Source organism: Vulpes vulpes, chromosome 15, assembly GCF_048418805.1.
Source record: "Vulpes vulpes isolate BD-2025 chromosome 15, VulVul3, whole genome shotgun sequence".
Taxonomy (NCBI): Eukaryota; Metazoa; Chordata; class Mammalia; order Carnivora; family Canidae; genus Vulpes; species Vulpes vulpes.
Window position 1 is genome coordinate 91,398,521 of NC_132794.1, and position 21,669 is coordinate 91,420,189.

The 21,669-nt window shown below is 36.8% G+C and overlaps 1 protein-coding gene across 11 annotated transcripts in view; it reads left to right on the plus strand.

The window, feature by feature from the left end:
- The window catches only part of BTRC (beta-transducin repeat containing E3 ubiquitin protein ligase), a 184,773-nt gene that overhangs the window by 20,881 nt on the left and 142,223 nt on the right, over positions 1-21,669 (plus strand). For 2 of the 11 annotated variants that reach the window (XM_072739820.1, XM_072739822.1), the window contains exons 1-2: positions 10,994-11,071; positions 12,042-12,126. The exons of 8 other annotated variants lie outside the window; for them this stretch is intronic. In XM_072739820.1, coding sequence (XP_072595921.1) covers positions 12,073-12,126 — 54 coding nt within the window. In that variant the 5' untranslated portion in view covers positions 10,994-11,071; positions 12,042-12,072. Of the gene's footprint in view, positions 1-10,993; positions 11,072-12,041; positions 12,127-21,669 lie in introns of those variants that run through there. One more of the 11 variants, XM_072739821.1, reaches the window with a different exon arrangement.

Sequence of the window (21,669 nt, forward strand, 5' to 3'; positions counted from 1 at the left end):
TTAGAATGTAAATTTTATGTTGTGCTACAGTGAAAACAAGACCTGGTTCCCATCTCACACTGCTTTGTAGAAGTCATATAACATTGGGCAAGTTGCTTAACTTCTCTAAGTCTCATTTTCTTCATCTGGAAAACAGAGATAATAATGCTCTTCCTACTTCAAAGAGCTGTTATGGAGACTAACTTAAACTATTGTAGTGAAAATATTTTAGAAATTCTATAGGACTGTGAACATCCAAGCTATGATTCTTTATGACCTTGGGTGGTGATTGTAATAGTAGTTTTAACAGCAGTAATATTGATAGCAGACACTTAAGGCTCAATATGTACCATGCTAGTTTCCTAGGCATTTGACATATATTAACTCATTTGATCCTCTCATCTTATTAGGTATATATTATTATTATCCCTGATTTATAAATGTGGAAAGTGAGGCACAAAGAGGTTATTTACTCAAGATCATGCAGTTGGAGGAATATGGTTTTGAAGAGGGTAAGGATGGTATCAATCTTTTTTCAAATCTATAGAAAAATAGCGAGAAAAACATAATGATATACTCCTCACCTGGATTGACCAGTTGTTTACATCTTGCCACCTTGGGTTTTCTTTCTCTGTATAACTGTACTTGTATTTTTACATCATTTGAGCATTGTAGACATCTTTATTTCACTTTCAACATATATTTCCTAAGAATAAGAGCATCGTCTTTCATAACCACAGTGTAAGATTTCACTCAGGAAATTTAATAGCGATAAAATTTTACTATTCAATATACAGTTCATATTCATATTTCCCTAATTGTCCAGTGATTTCCTTTATAGCTTCTTCTTCTAAACTCCATTTTGTGTGTGTGTTGTGGGATACAATGACATTATATATAGTTATGTCTCTTTAGTCTCTCTTAATTTATAACAGTTCCCTAGTCTTTTATTTTCTTTTTCATGAAATTGACATTTGAAGAGTGCAGGCTAGTTTTTACAGAATGTCTCTTTTGAATTTGTCTAATTATTTCTTCATCATTATTAGATGCAGGTTAAAAAAATTTGGCAGGAATACATGTTGTGATTTCTTTTTTTTTTTAATTTTTATTTATTTATGATAGTCACAGAGAGAGAGAGAGAGAGAGAGAGAGAGAGAGGCAGAGATATAGGCAGAGGGAGAAGCAGGCTCCATGCACCGGGAGCCCGACGTGGGATTCGATCCCGGGTCTCCAGGATCGCGCCCTGGGCCAAAGGCAGGCGCCAAACCGCTGTACCACCCAGGGATCCCCATGTTGTGATTTCTTTCTCAGTGCATTCCATGAGAAGGTACATCATGTCAATTTGTTCCTTTATTGGTGATACTAAGTTTGATCATTTTATTAAGGTGTATTTGTAATTAATAAGTGCCTAGTGGAGTGAAATTTGGAAACTGTAAATATCCTACTTCCTAGCACTGTTTATCCCTATAGTTTTAACATCCATTGATGATGATTCTTCTGTGGTAGTTGTAAAATTAGCCCATTTATCCTTATGCCATTCCAAATCATTTTTTCTTTCTGCATGACTGAAACGGTGAGACTTTTTTTTTTTAAGTTTTTATTTATTTATTCATGAGAGACACACACACACAGAGAGAGAGAGAGAGAGAGAGGGGCAAAGACACAGGCAGAGGGAGAAGCAGGCTCCATGCAGAGAGCCTGACGTGGGACTTGGTCCTGGGTCTCCAGGATCAGGCCCTGGGCAGAAGGCCGCGCTAAACTGCTGAGCCACCTGGGCTGCCCCATGGTGACTGTTTTATATTTGGGGAAGATACTGTGTAGACTTCATCACTTTTATTTATTTATTTATTTTTGTTTTGTTTTGTTTTTGTTTTTGAACTTAGACTAATTAAATGTACATTTTATATTCTAATTTGCAAGTTATATGTTTTATAATTTTTATCTTTAGTAGAAAAGTCTAAAGCTGCGTGAAGAATTAGGTTCAGTTTTTAAAGGCTTGTGGTAGTACAAACTGCATCAGGATTTCCTGAAGCCTTTGTATTTTCCATTCAGTAGACCTGGGGTGGGGCCTGAAAATTTGCATTTCTAGTTTCCAGATGCTGCTACCGGTTGTGGGACCACAGGTTGAGCGCTATGGTGGCTTTTATAGGCCAATCAAGTCAGCATTTTGCTCATAATAATTTGGGCTCTTTTACAGTTGTTAGGTTTCTCTGGTAGACATGAGAGTAGTGTGGATATAGAATAGTGGAATAAGTTGAAGTTTGCATTAGTTAATTTTTTTGTTTCAAGTTTCTATTTAAATTCTACTTAGTTACATATCAGGTAATATTGGCTTCAGGAGGAAGTTTGTATTAATTTTTTAAAAATATTTTATTTATTTATTCATGAGAGACACATACAGAGAGAGGCAGAGACACAGAGAAAGAAGTAGGCTTCATGCTGGGAACCCAATGTGGGACTCGATCTTGGGACTCCAGGATCACACCCTGGGCCGAAGGCAGGCCCCAGCCGTTGAGCCACCCAGGCATCCCAAGTATTAGTTAATTTTGATAAATGTTGGAAAAATTGTGGGAATTGGCTTCTATTGGCTATAATTGGCTACTATTACTGAATAGGATCTCATTAGCCTGGCTAATCCTGTATTGACTGTATTGTAATAAAAAAGGCTATAGGCTATTTAAAAGCTTATTGTGACATTTATGGTTGTTGAATTTTCTTTATTTTACTTAATGAAACACTGATCCCTTAGTTTTGATGTAATTAGATGACTAGTGGTCTGTTTGGGCTTTCATATCTTAAGTGATCTCTGCATACATTTCAGCAATTTGGTCTGTTAAGTCTGTGTAATTAGTAAAGTAAGTGGAATGTTTGTTATGTCATAGAGATATTTTCACTTTTGCGGAATTTGGCCAGTCAGCTCTCTTCCCTTGCTTCCATTAGAAATACTTTTAAACGTCAGAGAGAAAAGGATGACCTTAATATTTGCTTTCCAGACTAAATCCCAGCTTTGAAGCAGTTATTTCCTTCTGAATAAAAAGTTTAATTTCACGCCCTGATTAGTGCTAGTATGTGCAGGTGGATATTTATTTTATGCAGCTAAACTGATCTGCTTTTGCAAATTACTTGCCAGTCAGCAGAGCTATAATTTCTTATGAGTAGTTGGTGGTAAATTATAGTTCTCATTAGTAAGTTTTGTGTGTGTGTGTGTGTGTGTGTTTAAGTATGTATTTATGAAGTGAGTGGGAATCAGTCACCATATTTTGGCTGGTCTAGGATTGAACTAATAGCTTTTTTTCAAAGGCTCCAGGATTGATGAATTTGAACAGTCCCAATTAATTATGTAAAGCAGTAGGAAAGAGTGAGATCTTGGATTCACTTAATGTGAAGATCTAGTCAGGACCTAGGAAGAGTGATGCTTGGTGAAAAAGACCAAAGAATAGATTATCTTTCTTACTGAGAAATGGAATATATTGTAGTTAAAATTTGAGTGTATAGAAAGGCTTAAAAGTAAGGAGATAAACTGAAGATTTTGAGATAGTACATTATTGCACTCAATTTTTTTTTTAAGATTTTATTTATTCATGAGAGACACAGGGAGAGAGGCAGAGACATAGGCAAAGGGAGATGCAGATGCAGGCTCCCTGCAAAGAGCCAGATGTAGGACTGGATCCTGGAATCCCGGGATCACGCCCTGAGCTGAAGGCAGGCACTCAACCGCTGAGCCACCAGGCATCCCTGAACTCAATTTTTGATTGTTTAATTGAAGCCATGAAGTTTTAAATTTTTAATTTTTATTTATTTTGTTTGTTTTTTGAGTAGGCTCCACACCAAATGTTGGGCTTGAACTCACAATCATGAGATTAAGAGTCATAATGCTCTACCCGCTGAGCCAGCCAGGTGCCCCCCATTTAAAAATTTTTTATCTTTAAAATTTTAATTTAGTATTTATCTATTTTTAAAAAATATTTTATTTATTTATTCATAAGAGAGAGAGAGAGGCAGAGACCTAGAAGAAGCAGGCTTCTCTCAGGGAGCCCAGTGTGGGACTTGATCCCTGGACAGAAGGCCGATGCTCAACTGCTGAGCCACCCAGGCATCCCTAATTTCGTTTTTATTTTTATTTATTTAATTTTATTCTTATTTTTATTTTTAAAAAATATTTTATTTATTCATTTATGAGAGACAGAGAGAGAGAGAGAGAGAGAGAGAGAGAGAGGCAGAGACATAGGCAGAGGGAGAAGCAGGCTCCGCACAAGGAGCCCGACCCAGGACTGGATCCTGGACCCCAGGATCATGCCCTGAGCCAAAGGCTGATGCTCAACCACTGAGACATCCAGGTGTCCCTATTTTTATTTGTTTTATTTTTATTTATTTTTTATTTTTATTTATTTATGATAGTCACAGGGAGAGAGAGAGAGAGAGAGAGAGAGAGAGAGAGAGGCAGAGACACAGGCAGAGGGAGAAGCAGGCTCCATGCACCAGGAGCCTGACGTGGGATTCGATCCCGTCTCCAGGATCGCGCCCTGGGCCAAAGGCAGGCGCCAAACCGCTGCGCCACCCAGGGATCCCTTTATTTGTTTTAAAGTGAGACTGACTTTTGTTGTACTTGGATTGAGAAAGAGTGATGAATCAGAGGTAAGTTTCTATTTCCTTCATAAGTGGGTCAATTATTTGCCTTAACTAAAATATAAAATCTGTGTGGGGTCATAGGCTTTAAGAGTCTGTAGGTATCATCTAATTAAAGATTTCATAATCTTTTTTAATCATGGACCTCACTAAAAATCTTTTGTGTGTCATGAGATACTCTCCCTACATATTGTGTACAAACACACACATAATTTTTTAAAATTTTTATTTATTTATGATAGTCACACACACAGAGAGAGAGAGAGAGGCAGAGACATAGGCAGAGGGAGATGCAGGCTCCATGCACCGGGAGCCCGATGTGGGATTCGATCCCGGGTCTCCAGGATCGTGCCCTGGGCCAAAGGCAGGCACCAAACCGCTGCACCACCCAGGGATCCCACACACACACAATTTTATGAGGTTCAGGGATCAATGAATCCTATTCCTGGATCCTCTATTGAGACCCTGATCGAGCCTTATTTTAATGTTATTATATAATATATTTTAATGAAAAATCTTCTGTGGTTGGTAATTATTTCAATATAACTAGTTCTGACTATTTTAATAAGAGTATGACTATCAGATCTGAGGTTTATCATAAAATGTCATTTTGAGAAGCCAATGAAATGTTGAATATGTTATTTGGTAGTGTTAGGAAAAATGGCACCAAAATGACTTGGCTAGTGATTATAAAAAATCCCACAGGATGTCCTGTTCTTAATTTTCTCATTCCTTTAGCCACTCAGGCAAGCAGCCGTAATTTATCCCTGTCTATGATGATGGAATTTTACTTGTCAGGGTTATATGGAGAGATACACTTAAAGCCTTTGATTGCTAGCCTTACTGATATTTCCAAGATCTTTCCATTTTTATTACTTTTATTAAATAAATAGTATATATATAAAAAAAGAAATAGTATGACCAAGCAAATGCCCAGCAAGGACAGTTTACCCCAATGAGCGCACTTTATATCTAAGAGTATTTGGAAAACACTTTTCTGTCAAGGTCAGCTGTAAACACTTGTCACCATGTTCAGTTATTTATACTGTACAGTCCTGGGAGGACTGGGAAACATCATTTTCTCTTTTTCTTCATTCCCTTAAGTTATCAGCATTGGGAATGCTGCCCACTTGGTTAGCTCATTCAAGAAACTAGCTCATTATCATTTTAGATTAGTTTGGGTAAAAACTTTGGATCATAAAGTATGACTCCTTCCTATTAAAAACTAGCAAACAGAGACCCAAAGAGGTCATGTGCCTTGCCCCAATTTAACAGTTGATGACAGCCGGTATTAGAGCCCTCATTTTCCTTATCCAAACCTAGTTGGTGCTCTTTTGACTTATTTGTTGTTTCCTCCACTGAAGGGATTATGATTGATAGATGAAGTGTGTGTGTCAGTACTTCTTGGACTTAAGAGAACCTTTTCTACAGTCATGAGCAGAATCTCATATTTTCTACTAGAAGCTTTATAGTTTTATCTTTTATATTTAGAACTTTAGTCTCTCTAGAATTGATTTTTGTGTTTGATGTGAGGAAGGGGTTCCATTTCATTTTTATCCATATGGATTTCCAATGCCCCCCAGCACCATCTTTTGGAAGAATATGTTATCTACATATTCTTCCAATAGAAGAGTGATCTGCTGTGCTCCCTCCATCATAATTTATGTTCTTACATGTATTGATTTGTTTTTGGACTCATTATTTTGTTCTCTTATGTATTTATCCCAGTGTCAGAATCATACAGCCTTATTCATGTAGCTTTATAATAAGCTGTGATATATGGTAGCTAAGTTCTCATACCTTGTGTTTCTTCAGGAGTTGGTTATTCATGGCTTTTTATACCTTCATAAATATTTTACAGATAACATGTCAAGTTCAACAACAACAACATAAAGGCAAACAGTAATAAACCCACTGATGTTTGATTTAATTATTGATAGAAGCCAAAATATCAAGTTATTTTAAAAGTATTTATTTTTGGATGTGTGAAACATGCAATACAATACAGAATTTAAAAAGTAGAAAAGGATATATATCAAAAAACTTTCTTACCCATTTTTTTTAAAGATTTTATTTATTTATTCATGAGAGACAAAGAGAGAGGCAGAGACATAGGCAGCTCCTCTCCCTCCACTTAATTTGGTAGGTCTCAAGAATCTGCATTTTTTTTTTAAAGCATTTTGTTTATTCATGAGAGACAGAGAGAGGCAGAGACACAGGCAGAGGGAGAAGCAGGCTCCATGCAGGGAACCCAGTGTGGGACTTGATCCCAGGACCACGGGATCACGCCCTGAGCTAAAGGCAGACTCTCAACCACGCAGGCATCCCCAGGCGTCCCTTTCTTACCCATTTCTTTTTTTTTTATAATTAAAAAAAAAATTTTTTTTTTAAATTTATTTATGATAGTCACAGAGAGAGAGAGAGAGACAGAGACACAGGCAGAGGGAGAAGCAGGCTCCATGCACCGGGAGCCCGACGTGGGATTCGATCCCGGGTCTCCAGGATCACACCCCGGGCCAAAGGCAGGCGCCAAACCGCTGCGCCACTCAGGGATCCCTCTTACCCATTTCTTATCATTCAGTTTCCCTCCCCAGAGGCTACCATTTTTTCTCATGTCTTATTATTTTGCCAGGTTTTTATTTTATTTTTTTAAAAAGATTTTATTCATTTATTCATGAGAGACACACAGAGAGAGAGAGACGGGGGGGGGGGGGGGGGGGGGAGGGCAGAGGCAGGCTCCATGCAAGGAGCCCAATGTGGGACTTGATCCCAGGACTCCAGGATCACGCCCTGGGCTGAAGGAAGACACCAAATCGCTGAGCCAACTAGGGATCCCCTTTTGCAAGGTTTTTAAAGTAATTTTTCTAGGACTCAACTAGAGACACCTAAAATTAGTTAAATACTAAATTTTGATAAACATTGGCCAGGGAAATGCCTTTTTTTTTTTTATGTTAATAGCAATGGGATTTAATGAAAGAACATTTTGCTTGTTGAGTTAGACCATTCAATAAGCATTTGACCCTTAGATAAATCTATATGCTAGCGTTTCTTAGTTCTTAGTTTCTGGGGCCTCTCCCATTTCTTCTCATAGTTTCTTCCTGGGTGATTTCATCTGTTTCCTTGGTTTTCCACAGTTTCAGTTACCTGTGGTCAATTCTTCCTTCTGATATGTTGTCAGAAGATCAGTAGTAGCCCAGCACTACCTCAAAATGCCTACATAATTCACCTCACTTCATCTTATCACATATGCATTTTGTCCTCTTACAGTATCACAAGAAGGGTGAGTACAGTACAAGAAGATGTTTTGAAAGAGAAAACATTAACATACCTGTTATAGTGTATTGTTATAATTGTTCTATTTTATTACTAGTTATTTGTTGTTAATATCTTACTATGCCTAATTTATGAACTAAACTTAATCAAAGGTATATATGTATAGGAGAAAGCATAGTATAGATAGGGTTTCAGACATGCACTGAAGGTTTTGGAATGGTTTTTTTTTTTTTGGAATGTTTTCACCATGGTAAGTGGCGGGGGCTACTATACCATCTGTGCTGGTAACTCCTAATATACCAGTGATACCAACTCATCCTTTTATTCTGACCCCTAGATTTATATATTTAACTTACTATCCACTTGAATGTTGCATAGTCATTTCAAATTTAATATATCAAAAATAGAAATCTTGAGTTTTTTTGTTTGTCCATTTATCACCATTTATCCAGTTTCTAAAGCCCCAAGGGATCACCCTTCTCTCCTCATTTTTCCTTTTTCTCTCTCTTTTTTCCTTTCTCTAATATCCAGTCCCTCATTACATTTTTGTTTTATTTCCAAAATAGATCTCAAAATCTTCCACTTCTCTCTGCATTTACTACCATCAACTTACTATAAATTATTGTTTTTCTTTTTTTCAATTTTTCTTTAAATTCCATTAATTAACATAATGTATTATTAGTTTCGGAGATAGTGGTCAGTGATTCGTCAGTCTTATATAATATCCAGTGCTCATTATATCACATGCCCTCCTTAATGTGTTTCACCTGATACTCCATCCCTCTCCCCCCTCCCCTCCAGCAACCCTCAGTTTGTTTCCATGATTAAGAGTCTCTTGTGGTTTGTCTCCCTCTCTGATGTCATCTTGTTTTATATTTTCCTCTCTTCCTGCATGATCCTCTGTTATCTTTCTTAAATTCCACATGATTGATATCCTATGATAATTGTCTGATTGACTTATTACCCTCAGCATCATACCCCCTATCTAGTTCCATCCACGTTGTTGCAAATGGCAAGATTTCGTTTTTTTGATGGTTGAGTGGTATTCCATTGTATACATACGTCACTTCTTCAGCCATTCATCTGTCAGTGGACATTGGGCTCTTTCCATAGTTTTGTTATTGTGGACATTGCTCCTATAAACATTGGGGTGCAGGTTCCCTTTTAGATGACTAATTTGTATCTTTGGAGTAAATACCCAGTAGTGCAATTGCCGGGCCATCGGGTAGCTCTATTTTCAAGTTTTGGAGAACTTTCATACTGTTTTCCAGAATGGCTAGGCTACACCAGCTTGCATTCCCACCAGCAGTGTAAGAGGGTTTCCCTTTCCATGCATCCTCGCCAACATCTGTCATTTCCTGACTTGTTAATTTTGGCCATTCTGACTGGAGTGAGGTGGTATCTCATTGTGGTTTTGATCTGTATTTCCCTGATGCCAAGTGATGTTGAGCGTTTTTTTTTTATGTGTCTTTTGGCTATTTGTATATCTCCTGTGGAAAAATATCTGTTCAAGTCTTCTGCCCATTTCTTGGTTATTTGTTCTTTGGGTGTTGAGTTTGGTAAGTTCTTTATAGATTTTGGATAGTAGCTCTTTATCTGATAAGACATTTGCAAATATCTTCTCCCATTCTTTCAGTTGTCTTTTGGCTTTGTTGACTGTTTCCTTTGCTGTGCAAAAGATTTTTATCTTGGTGAAATCAAGATAGTTCATTTTTACCTTGTTTCCCTTGCCTTTGGAGACATGTCTAACAAGAAGTTGCTGTAGCCAAGGTCACAGAAGTTGCTATGTTCCCTAGGATTTCGATGGATTCTTGTCTCACATTTAGGTCTTCATCCATTTTGAGTCTATTTTTGTTTATGGTGTAAGGAAATGGTTGGTTTTGTTCTTCTGCATGTGGCTGTCCAATTATTTCAACATTTGTTGAAAAGACTAGACTGTCTTTTCTCTATTAAATATTCTTTATTGCTTTGTTGAAGATTAGTTGACCATAGAGTTGAGGGCCCATTTCTGGGTTTTCTTTTCTGTTTTTTGTGCCAGTACCATACGGTCTTGATGATTATAGCTTTGTAATAGAGCTTGAAGTCCAGAATTGTGATGCCACCAGGTTTGATTTTCTTTTTCAACATTCCTTTGGCTATTTGGAGTCTTTTTTGGTTCCATACAGATTTTAGGATGGTTTGTTCCAGCTCTGTGAAAAAAAGTTGGTGGCATTTTGGTAGGGATTGCATTGAATTGCTCTGGGTAGCATAGACATTTTAACAGTATTTGTTCTTCCAACCCATGAGCATGGAACATTTTTCCATTTCTTTGTGTCGTCTTTAATTTCTTTCATGAATGTTTTGTAGTATTCTGAGTACAGATCCTTTGCCTCTTTGGTTAGGGTTATTCCTAAGTATCTTACGGTTTTTGGTGCAATTGTAAATGGGATCGACTCTTTAATTTCTCTTCTGTCTCATTGTTATTGTATAGAAATACAACTGATTTCTGTGCGTTCATTTTATATCCTGCCACTTTGCTGAGTTCCAGCAATTTTAGGGTGAAGTCTTTTGGGTTTTCCACATAGAGTATCATGTTATCTGTGAAGAGTGAGAGTTGACTTCTTTGCCAATTTGGATGCCTTTTATTTCTTTTTTGTTGTCTTATTGCTGATGCTAGGACTTTTAGTACTATGTTGAAGAACAGTGGATATCCCTGCTGTGTTCCTGATCTTAGGGGAAAAGCTCTGTTTTTCTCTTTTTTTTTTTTTTTTAAGATTTGTATTTATTTATTCATAGAGACACACAGAGAGAGAGAGGCACAGACACACACAGGCAGAGGGAGTAGCAAGCTCCACGCAGAGAGCCTGACGTGGGACTCCATCCCGGGTCTCCAGGATCACACCCTGGGCTGCAGGCGGCGCTTAACTGCTGCGCCACTGGGGCTGCCCTCTATTTTTCTCTATTGAGAATGATGTTTGCTGTGGGCTTTTCATATATGGCTTTTATGATATGGGTATGTTCCCTCTATCCCTACACTGTGAAGAGTTTTAATCAGGAAAGGATGCTATACTTTGTCAGCTGCTTTTCAAATATCTATTGAGATGATCCTATGGTTCTTGTCCTTTTATTAATGTAGTGTATCACGTTGATTGATTTGAGGATATTGAACCATCCTTGCAGCCCAGGAATAAATCCCACTTAGTTGTTGGTTGTGGTGAGTAATCCTTTTTTTTCTTTTTTTTGAGTAATCCTTTTCATGTACTGTTAGATCCTATTGGCTAGTATAGGATTTTTGCATCCATGTTCATCAGGGATATTGGTCTGTAATTCTCCTTTTTGGGTCTTTGGTTTTGGGATCAAGGTAATGCTGGCCCCAGAAAGAGTTTGGAAGTTTTCCTTCCATTTCTGTTTTTTGAAACAGCTTTAATTATAATATAATGTCCTTCCTCATCTCTTATTACAGTCTCTGGTTTAAAATCTAATTTGTCTGATAAGAATTGCCACCCCAGCTTTCTTTTGATGTCCATTAGCATGATAAATGGTTTTCCACCTCCTCACTTTAAATATGGAGGTGTCTTTGGGTCTAAAATGATTTCTTGCAGACAGCATATCAATGGTCTTGCTTTTTTATCCAGTCTGATACCCTATGTCTTTTGGTTGGGGCATTTAGCCCATTTACATTAAGAGTAACTATTAAAAGTATGAGTTTAGTGCCATTGTATTACCTATAAAGTCACTGTTTCTCTATATTGTCTCTGTTCCTTTCTGGTCTGTGTTACTTTGGGGCTCACTCTTTGCTTAAAAGATCCCTTTTAATATTTCTTGCAGGGCTGGTTTAGTAATCACAAATTCTTTTAGTTTCTGTTTGTCCTGGAACCTTTTTTTATCTATCCTTCTATTTTGAATGACAGCCTAGCTGGATACAATATTCTTGGCTGCATATTTTTCTCATTTAGTACCCTGAATATATCATGCCATTCCTTCTGGCCTGGTGGATCTCTCCAGATAGGTCTGCTGCCAGTCTAACGTTCCTGTCCTTGTAGGTTACAGACCTCTTATCATGAGCTGCTTTCAGAATTTTCTCTTTGAGATTTGCATGTTTGACTATTATATGTTGGGGGTGTTGACCTATTTTTATTGGTTGGGGGGTGTGTTTGTGTGCCTCCTTTTTTTTTTTTTTCCAGATTTTATTTTTAAGTAATCCCGACATCCCACATGGGCCTCAAACTTACAACCCTGAGGAGTCACATGCTCTGTCGTCAAAGCCAGGTGGGCACTCCATTACTTTTAATTTATAATACTTTTCTAACTATTATAATCGTTAAATCCAATTTCCATAAGGAGTCCTAGTGATCTTTCAAAAATCTAAATATAAAACTTTTCATGATCTTTTCTTTGCACTTAGGCCACGCAGGATAAAACTGACTTTTGTTCTGCCAGGCAGATCTGGTTCTACCTACCTCTTTCACTATCTAATGTCAGTACTACCACTCTTCAATTATGGTCTAGTTACACTGGCATTTTGCCAAACTCTTGGCAAGACAACTGTAAAGCGTTTTAATTTACTGTTTTCTTTGACCCTGGTTTTTTACTTAAATCCTTATTGTATCTTTTGTGTCTTAGTTCAGATGTCAGCTCCTTAGAGACTATCCTATCTAAAGCAAATTCTCTTCCATTGTTGTTTCAACAAGAAAATAAACTACATGCAGGTAAAGTTTTAATTGTTTTGCCCTCCAGTATATCTCAGTGCATGGCACATGTTAGGCAGCAAATAAATATGTATAAAATCATTTATATTCCATATTTCTCATCTTCTAAAATGGAGGTAATGGTAAATAGCCCATCCTACCTCATGAAGTCTATTTTAGACTCCTCAGAGTAAATAAGTCTTGATATTACCGCTTTAGTTTTGATGTCCCATATAACTTTTGATAAATGAGCTTTCTTTTGCTTTTTTCAAGGCATTAGAACAGATTTGAGAAAGTAAAAATTTTAAAATCCTGTCACCCTACATGACCACTTTTTTGAACTTCATTTATATATTTATTTATTTTTAAAAATACTTGTAAGGGGGCAGCCTGGATGGCTCAGTGGTTTAGCTCCACCTTCAGCCCAGGGTGTGATCCTGGAGACCAGGGATCGAATCCCACATCAGGTTCCCTGCATGGAGCCTGCTTCTCCCTCTGCCTGTGTCTCTGCCTCTCTCTTTCTCTGTCTCTCATGAATAAATAAATAAAATCTTAAAAAAAAAATAAAACAGGGGATCCCTGGTTGGCTCAGTGGTTTAGCGCCTGCCTTTGGCCTGGGGTGCGATCCTGGAGTCCCAGGATCGAGTCCCGCTTCGGGCTCCCTGCATGGAGCCTGCTTCTCCCTCTGCCTGTGTCTCTGCCCCGCCCACACCATAAATAAATAAATAAATAAATAAATAAATAAATAATCAATCAATCAATCTATCCATCTTTAAAAAAAAATAAAACACTTGCAATGATTTATATACTATCTCTTTTCTAATTTTTCTGTCCCTAGCAACTTCCAAACATTTTTCAAGTGATCACATCAGGTAGAACACAGTAACTTTATACTTTTGAAGTGATGTGGGTAATTCAAATGTGTATTTGGATGCTTGTGTGAAAAGAGGTAAATATAAATGGTTCTACATCATATTGAGAAACTGTACTCTTGATTATTAAAGTTTTTTTTTTTTTTAAGATTTTATTTATTCATGAGAGATACAGAGAGAGAGGTAAAAGACACAGGCCGAGGGAGAAGCAGATTCCATGCAGGGAGCCTGATGTAGGACTCGATCCCGGGGTCCCGGGATCACACCCTGAGCCAAAGGCAGACGCTCAACAGCTGAGGCACCCATGCATCCCTGATTATTAAAGTTTTAATGAACATTTTGCCTAAAGAAATTTTCCTGAAACTATCTGTATATAACCAGGATTTCTTGATATGGCATACAATCTGATTTATATTTAAAACAACTTGAAGTCACTATTTATCCTATATGCCAACTATAGCTCCTGCCGTATAAAATATTAAGAAAATATTAAATACTTTAAGTTTTTTAGTTTCTGTTTGTTCTGGAACTTTTTTTTTTTTTTTTTGGAACCTTTTTATCTATTAAATATTATAACATTTGGGCAGCCCCGGTGGCGCAGCAGTTTAGCGCCACCTGCAGCCCAGGGCATGATCCTGGAGACCCTGGATCAAGTCCCACGTCAGGCTCTCTGCATGGAGCCTGCTTCTCTCTCTGCTTCTCTCTCTCTCTGTGTCTCTATGAATAAATAAATAAAATCTTTAAAAAAAATATTATAACACTTGAGGAATTAGGTTAGATTAAAATAATAGGGATCCCTGGGTGGCGCAGCGGTTTTGCACCTGCCTTTGGCCCGGGGCGCGATCCTGGAGACCTGGGATCGAATCCCACGTTGGGCTCTCTGCATGGAGCCTGCTTCTCCCTCTGTCTGTGTCTCTGCCTCTCTGTCTCTCTCTCTGTGACTATCATCAATAAATAAATAAAATCTTAAATAAAATAAATACTTAATATATACTTAATAATACTTAATAAATTCTTAAATAAAATAATACTTGAAGAATTAGGTTTGGAAAATCATGTAATTTGAAGCCCTTGGAACATATTTTTGGATTAGAAGTGTATTCAAGTGGGAGAACTACTTTTTTGAAATTTATTATTTTGAAGTGTATAAAGATACTACCCTTTGGAACTAGAGACTAATCATTTGAAACATCTCGGTCTTTGGAACTAAAGACCTAATTTGCTAGCAAATGGAATTTATAATACTAAAACATGGTACTGCCCACATTGTCCTGAGTCAATTGTTATGATTAATACCAAAAGGAAAATTACCTTTGTTTTTTAGCATGATTTCAGCCCTCCTAGTTCAAGCATCACAAAGTAGTACCCCTTCTTGTTCACCAGGTGTAAGTTGGAACTGATTCAGGGACTCTATAGAAATGGCAAGGTTGACATGTGCCTTATTTTGCTAAATTCTTTAAAAACAAATCCAAGTGATCTTAATTGTTCCTGCTTCTGCAGAAGACATGATAATTATGTGAGAATTGATAGTTATGTGAGGAGAGGTGTTAGCTAACACTACAATGGAAGTCATATTGCAATATAAAAAGTCTCATCAATATTTTGTAGATCTTAAACTTATACAATGTTATATGTTAATTATATCGCAATTAAAAATAAATAAATCCAAGTATCTTGTTATTTAGAACAATGGCCTAACCAGAAAATAATTTTGAGTACCCATCGTTAGGTATTTTTATTTGTTAAGTTACAAATTGCAAATTGTATTCATGCATTACTATCATTAGCTATTATATCAAGGCACAGTATATATACTTACAGCAGGGTATGTGCATTATATATACTTTCTGGATATAAATTGTGAGTAGTGTATATACATGCATATAAATAGTGTACATAAATTCATATTTTAGATGGTTACTTTGATATTGTCTTTGGCTCACTTTTTTCATGTATGGTTAGTATAGTATTTTTATCTTGTAAAGTGACTAGTGAAGGGCTCCTGCAAGGAATTAGAGGATCACTTGACAGTTTATTTAACACTAGATTATTTTCTTTCTTCTTTCTTTCTTTCTTTCTTTCTTTCTTTCTTTCTTTCTTTCTTTCTTTCTTCTTTTTTCTTTTCTTTTATTCTCTTCTCTTTTCTTTTTTCTTTTCTTTTCTTTTCTTCTTATATTCTTAAATCCTGAGCACTACAGTTTTTTGCAGTATGTTAAAAGAGAATAAATGGGAGTTGGGGGGGGCACTCTTTCCAACCTGTTTGTGTTGTGGACTCCCAGTCTCCCTTCTTTCCCAGTTTACAAGTTACATTTGAGCATCTAACATCAGATCAAATGAGGGAACTAGTGTCAATCTATATTATAAAAATCAAGATATTTTTTTAAAGCTAAATTAATTTGAATAAAAACCTCCTTTCCCTTCTGAAGGGATCTGAAAGGATTATCTTGCTTATCACCTGGCATGTGTACAACTCACTTTGGGAAACAACTGGCCTAATTGTGGCAGAATTGAGTTCTTTGCCGTTTTTCACATTCTCTTCAAATTTCATACATCATTGAAAGGCACTTGAATGAGAAAACTAATCCTTAGAAGAAGCATTACCAGTATACTACATTGTATAGTATGTCCTTCTAAAACTAACTGTATGGCTAGGATTTTGTACCTAGGTCTTCCTTTATTCCAAGACTTTAATAACTAAAGATTTTATGGAATATGGACATTGTTTAGTGGGACAAAGGGAGATATTTTCATCTCAGTTCTATTTGGAAGAACTTTAGAAATCACTGCGTTATATCTTGGAGCATGAGAGAGAGTACATATAGATCTCTTACACTTATATGAAATTCTTACACTTTTGTACTTTTTGCAGCAGACAACTGGCTGGGCTTGTGAATTCCACTTTGCTTCTAATAATGGGCACTAGTTTATTCCTGAGATAAGAGCTTTTGTCTCTTTAAAGACTCAGTTACCTAGTATCAAAGGTAAAGCTAAAAGCAGGTTCTTCCTCTAATCTCCTTTCCGCAAAACACATAGAGATCATAGACTTAGTTATGAGTAAAACGAAAGCAAACTACCTCTTTCTTTAGGAGCAGAGAGGAGAAATAAGGAAGTCCCTAGCCCAGACGGAGTAAGGGTTAAAATTCTTACCACTCTTGACAGGGTACAACACATTCCTGAGAAGAGTGGTAGGGGCATGTCCCAGTAGCCTGTAAGTCCCCATGGAGTACATGGCTAGACATGTCAGATCAGGGCAGGAATAGCAATTCCACCAGTGAGTTCCAGCAGGTGTAACAGCAGTAGCACAGATCTGAATGCATGTCAGCTCATAGCCGACTGCCCTGGAGATGAAGCCAAAGGCTTTCTTTTAAGGGATATTCTGGATGAGTCATAGCTTTTGCCAAAAATGCCAGGCTACACATGCACAAATAATTCACTGATTCTGTCAAAGTGCATCACAACAATCCAGTTTTGAGACACATGATTTGAACAGCATTAGTGCCTAAATTCACATTATTACAGTCTAATAAAATTATATCATCTTGCTTACAGCCTAGGACCTACTGTCTTCAGCTAACTTGGAAGTCATTGGAAGATAGCATGTCTTAGGGTTGTGTAGGCTTTGCAAAGGAGGATTTTCTTGAGGTTCCCTACCAGTAAAACAATTTAAGGAAAGAAGAAAGCTGGGTTGGAGAGAGATGGCATGTCATATATGATTTTAGCCCAGTTTGCTTGTTTAATTTTCATTAGAGGGTCTAACCAGTTCACTTAGATTGGAATCTATTTTGTGCTAGTCTCTCTTTTTTTCAGCTTCTATGCTGTTCCTACCCCTTCTTGAACTTCTCTTGTAGGCAGTGTAACCCCACTGTTGCTCCAGTGGCTTTATTTTCATTATCATTGTCTTGGAGTTTTCCTTATTGGAAAGGATTTTAAAGGAAAGATCTTGAGCCAATCATTTTTGCTCTTAACATTTGCAGACTCTGTCACCTATAGTCCTTAAAAAAAAAGGTGGCTAAAAACCAAATTGTTAAATTGTTATTTCAGAGTTTAGGTAAATAGTGGATTTTTTCCTTTGAAAAATGAACTTAAGAAAATGATTGTACTATGAAAGACTAAGTTTTCTTCTGATCCACAGGTTTAGTTAAATAATTCTATCTTTTAGATCATTGCAAACTACAAAATTTGTTAAATTATCTCAGCTGTGATCAACATTAAAGTGTCTTGTTACATTAATATGTGAAATCTATCCTGTAAAAATACTATAATATTATAAATAATCTTTTATATGCCTGTAGGGAACTAAAGGAGAATTTAGTAACATTTGCATATTTTCTCCTTAAATAGTAATATTTCCATGTTTTGTTTGTAAGTAATAAATATGTATATATATTCATGGATAATCATGGATGTTTATGCTGTGGGAGAAGTTTTTTAGTATATCTTTGTCACCTGATCAAGGGGCTAAAAGATCTGAACTTAGTGATGTAAGCTATTAAATTAAGATAACCTTTTGCATATACAAAGTCCTGTTATAGCAAATACTAGTACAACAAAGGGTTTATAACAATTGGGTTTTTTAAAAACATACTTTCATGTCCCAGCATGATGGTCCTAGTAATGGAGATGGTGGCCCATTAGCCAAAATACTTAAAATTTTACGTTGTTGGTTTAGAATAATAAATGTCCCCCCCCCCCCTTTTTAAAGATTTTATTTATTCATTAGAGACACAGAGAAGCAGAGACGTAGGCAGAGGGAGGAGCAGGCGCCATGCAGGGAGCCCGATGTGGGACTCGATCCTGGGACCATGGGATCACACTCTGAGCCAAAGGCAGACGCTCAACCGCTGAGCCACCCAGGTGTCCCAATAAATGTTTTTATCTTTAGTATGAATGTGAGTTTTTATAAATACTCAATTTATACTCTAAAAGAATTTGAACTGAAGCAGGATTCTACTATCATAGAAAACCTTTGATAAGAAGTAAAAAGATTTTTAAGTATAGCTTACATAGTATAAAGCCCGCTACTCCAAGCTGATGTATTCATACCAATTGATGTGGGATTACCACAGCAAGGTAGGTGGTGTAGAACTATCTTCATTCTTGATCTACTTGGGACAGGTATTAATTAATGGACACTTTCCCGCAGCTCATAATCATGATGATGTTGTTTTTTGTGGAAGTCTGTATGAAAGTCACTACTAATGGCAGACAGTCTTTAGATTTCAGCAGATATCAAGGTTTTTAATGTTGTTTGTTTTCCTATGATAAAAATATCAAAATAACACCTCGAAAGATTTTAAAATTCGGTATTATTTAAATAAAATTTTTTTAGGATTTTATTTATTCAGAGAGAGGCAGAGACATAGGCAGAAGGAGAAACAGGCTCCATGCAGAGAGCCCAATGTGGGACTCTATCCCAGGACTCTGGGATCATGCCCTGAGCCAAAGGCAGAAGATGCTCAACAACTGAGCCACCCAGGCATCCCTAAATAAAATTCTTATAAATTCTATTATTCACTTTTTTCATGGGGAAATCTAGTGTTCTTAAGATTACAATACTAAAATAAAGTTGTCACATATTGGAGAAAAGGAAAATAATTATGTTGTTATGGCAACTCAGATGGGGAAAATGAAAACAGCACAGATAAGCTGTATCCTGTTGTCATAGCAACCATAGTTGTGAAAATGATTAAAGCTAGTCTAGAAAGGATGTATTGCAGCATTAGTCCATTGGAAGTAAATAGTGTAAGAAAAGACAGCGAGAATTGGTTTTAGACAAAAGTTAAATCCCTCTGGTGCCACAAGTTGCTAGTACCACTGCATGTAGACAGATACCTGTCCTTTCTAATGATATTTCAACTCCCTTTTATTGCCTCAAATCATAATGATGGTCTAAAGGAAGATAAATGTAATAGCTATATGAGAAGTTTGTGAATAAAGATTTTTTGGTAGCAAATTTAGAAGTTGAAGTCGAAATTTTGTTACTGAAAGTGGTTTTTTTGAAAGAATAGTAGAGTGTTTTCCTTTTCCCCCGTTTCTTACCCAGGACTTTATTTCCATCCTTTTCCATAACCCCTCTCTGTATCATTTTAGTCTTGTGTTGAACTGTGGCATAAACACCTAATGTCGTGGCAGTTTGTAAAGCATCAAGTGCAGCATGATTGTAGATGAACAGATGGGTTTGATGATACATGATAAGCATCCTGTAGGTGTGGAGAAATTTATTTTAGCTATATCTTTCAAACTTTCTCTGTAATCAAAGCTTCTTAATTGTTATTTTAAATGCCATTATTTCTTTCCTAACTTCTAGTTGCCCACCATAGCAAAATATTTCATCATGGTAAAGTGGAGACATGTTAGGAATAAAGCTGAGGAAAGCCGTACTCTTTGTTCAGCATCTGGCTGCTTGCACAGATTTTTGTGGTAATGGAATTGGCATCTCTGTATTAGAGTATCGATCTGCTGTGTGGTAGGTACTGTGTCAAAGAAGTATCTCAGTAACAATGTATTAAAGTGGTTTAAGAGCAGTTTATGTTACAAATGAGGTGCAGGAAGATGGAGTTCTGCAAGACTGGGCACATGCTATAAATACCTGTAAAACTAAGGGCCTTATCTAAAAACTGCAGTGTCGAAATACCTGTATTTTTGTCTATATTTAATTGCAAATAGTCAAATACTACCTGAACCTGAGTACACTAATGCCATTACCCTTTTGACCTTTTGTAGAGGTTTTTATATTTAATGTTCTTGTGTTGTAGTGTGAATATAAGTCAGTTATGAGAGATAATATTGACCATAAGTAATCTATTATTTTCAGTCACAATCCAAATATTAATGTTAATTTCCTTGGTTTTCATAAATAAGCTCTGTACTTTAAGCATTGCCCAATTTTGCCTGACTAATCAAAATCTGTTCCTTCATATAGGCATATGGAAGGAACCTCTTTTTAAAAAGCAGAAAAAGGGACACCTGGGTGGCTCAACGGTTGAGCGTCTGCCTTCGGCTCAGGACGTGATCCTGGATTCCCGGGATCAAGTCCCATATCAGTCTCCTTGCATGGAGCCTGCTTCTCCTCCCTCTGCCTGTGTCTCTGTCTCTCTGTGTCTCTCATGAATAAATAAAATCTTTTTTAAAAAAATAAAAAGCAGGAAAAGATGGCAGGAAAGAAGAGAGAGCTAGGGTTTTTTTGTTTGTTTTGAAAGATTTGTAAAATACGCATCCCATTCTGCTGTTACTTAATAGTAGGAGGTCATGTATGACTCATGTGATATAGATCAGACAACTTCAGTTATTAAATGGTTCAGATATAGCAAGCCCTTTAATGACTCCATCAACAAGTTAGCTAACATTTCGTAAAGGAGTTTGAAAATGAAAGTGGAACATAAGTGCCCATATCCCGTTGTGCTTAGAGACCATAATACCACTGGGAGGTATCCCATGAATTTGAACCTCCCTTTCTCTTAACTTATCTTGGAACAGACGTTTTTCAAGGTTTCTTTGTAAATATGTAAAATGTATTCTATTAAAATCTGATGCACTGATTTTTAGATTGGTGTCTTAAAGTGGGCAGTACCATCAGGTTGTACATTTGAGACTTACTGATTTGTGTCTTGGCTTGTGATAAATTGGATTGTAAGATTGGGTACTTTATTTTCCTGGAAGAAAAAAAATATTAGGTATATTCATCACTCCCCATTTCACAGTTTCTTGTCACATTTCACTTGCTTCAGAAATATTCATTTTGGATCCTTTTTGTGAATATGTAATTCTTAATACTGATGTCCTGAGAGGAAGGGGAATTTCTGATCTAACCTAAATAATAACCACACCATCACAGAAAATGTCCTTATAACACATCAAGCAATCAAGTAGCCAGTAAACCTATTCTGCTAAATTCCATAAACTGAATGGGGAGGGTAGATAATCTTCATTTTTGTTACTTACCAGGGAACAGGATACTTGATCTTTGAAATGGTTATTTATTTTCATATATTGTAGCTGCCAATCAGCCAGCCATTTGCAAATAGTGGAGTAAACACAGTGCTGAAAACAAGTTTCTTCTCTGCTGGTCTGTGGTGCCTAGGAAGTCGGGTGTAATATGCCTACATTTATTTATGTAGTCTTTTACTTTCTTTCTAATGAGCAAGTAATTTTCTTTTCTCTACCCCTACACAAAAGTTAAATTAAGGAGTACCCAAGAAGGCTGGGATACTTGATTTGCAGTCACTGAAATACTGTTTGGTATCTGGGTACCT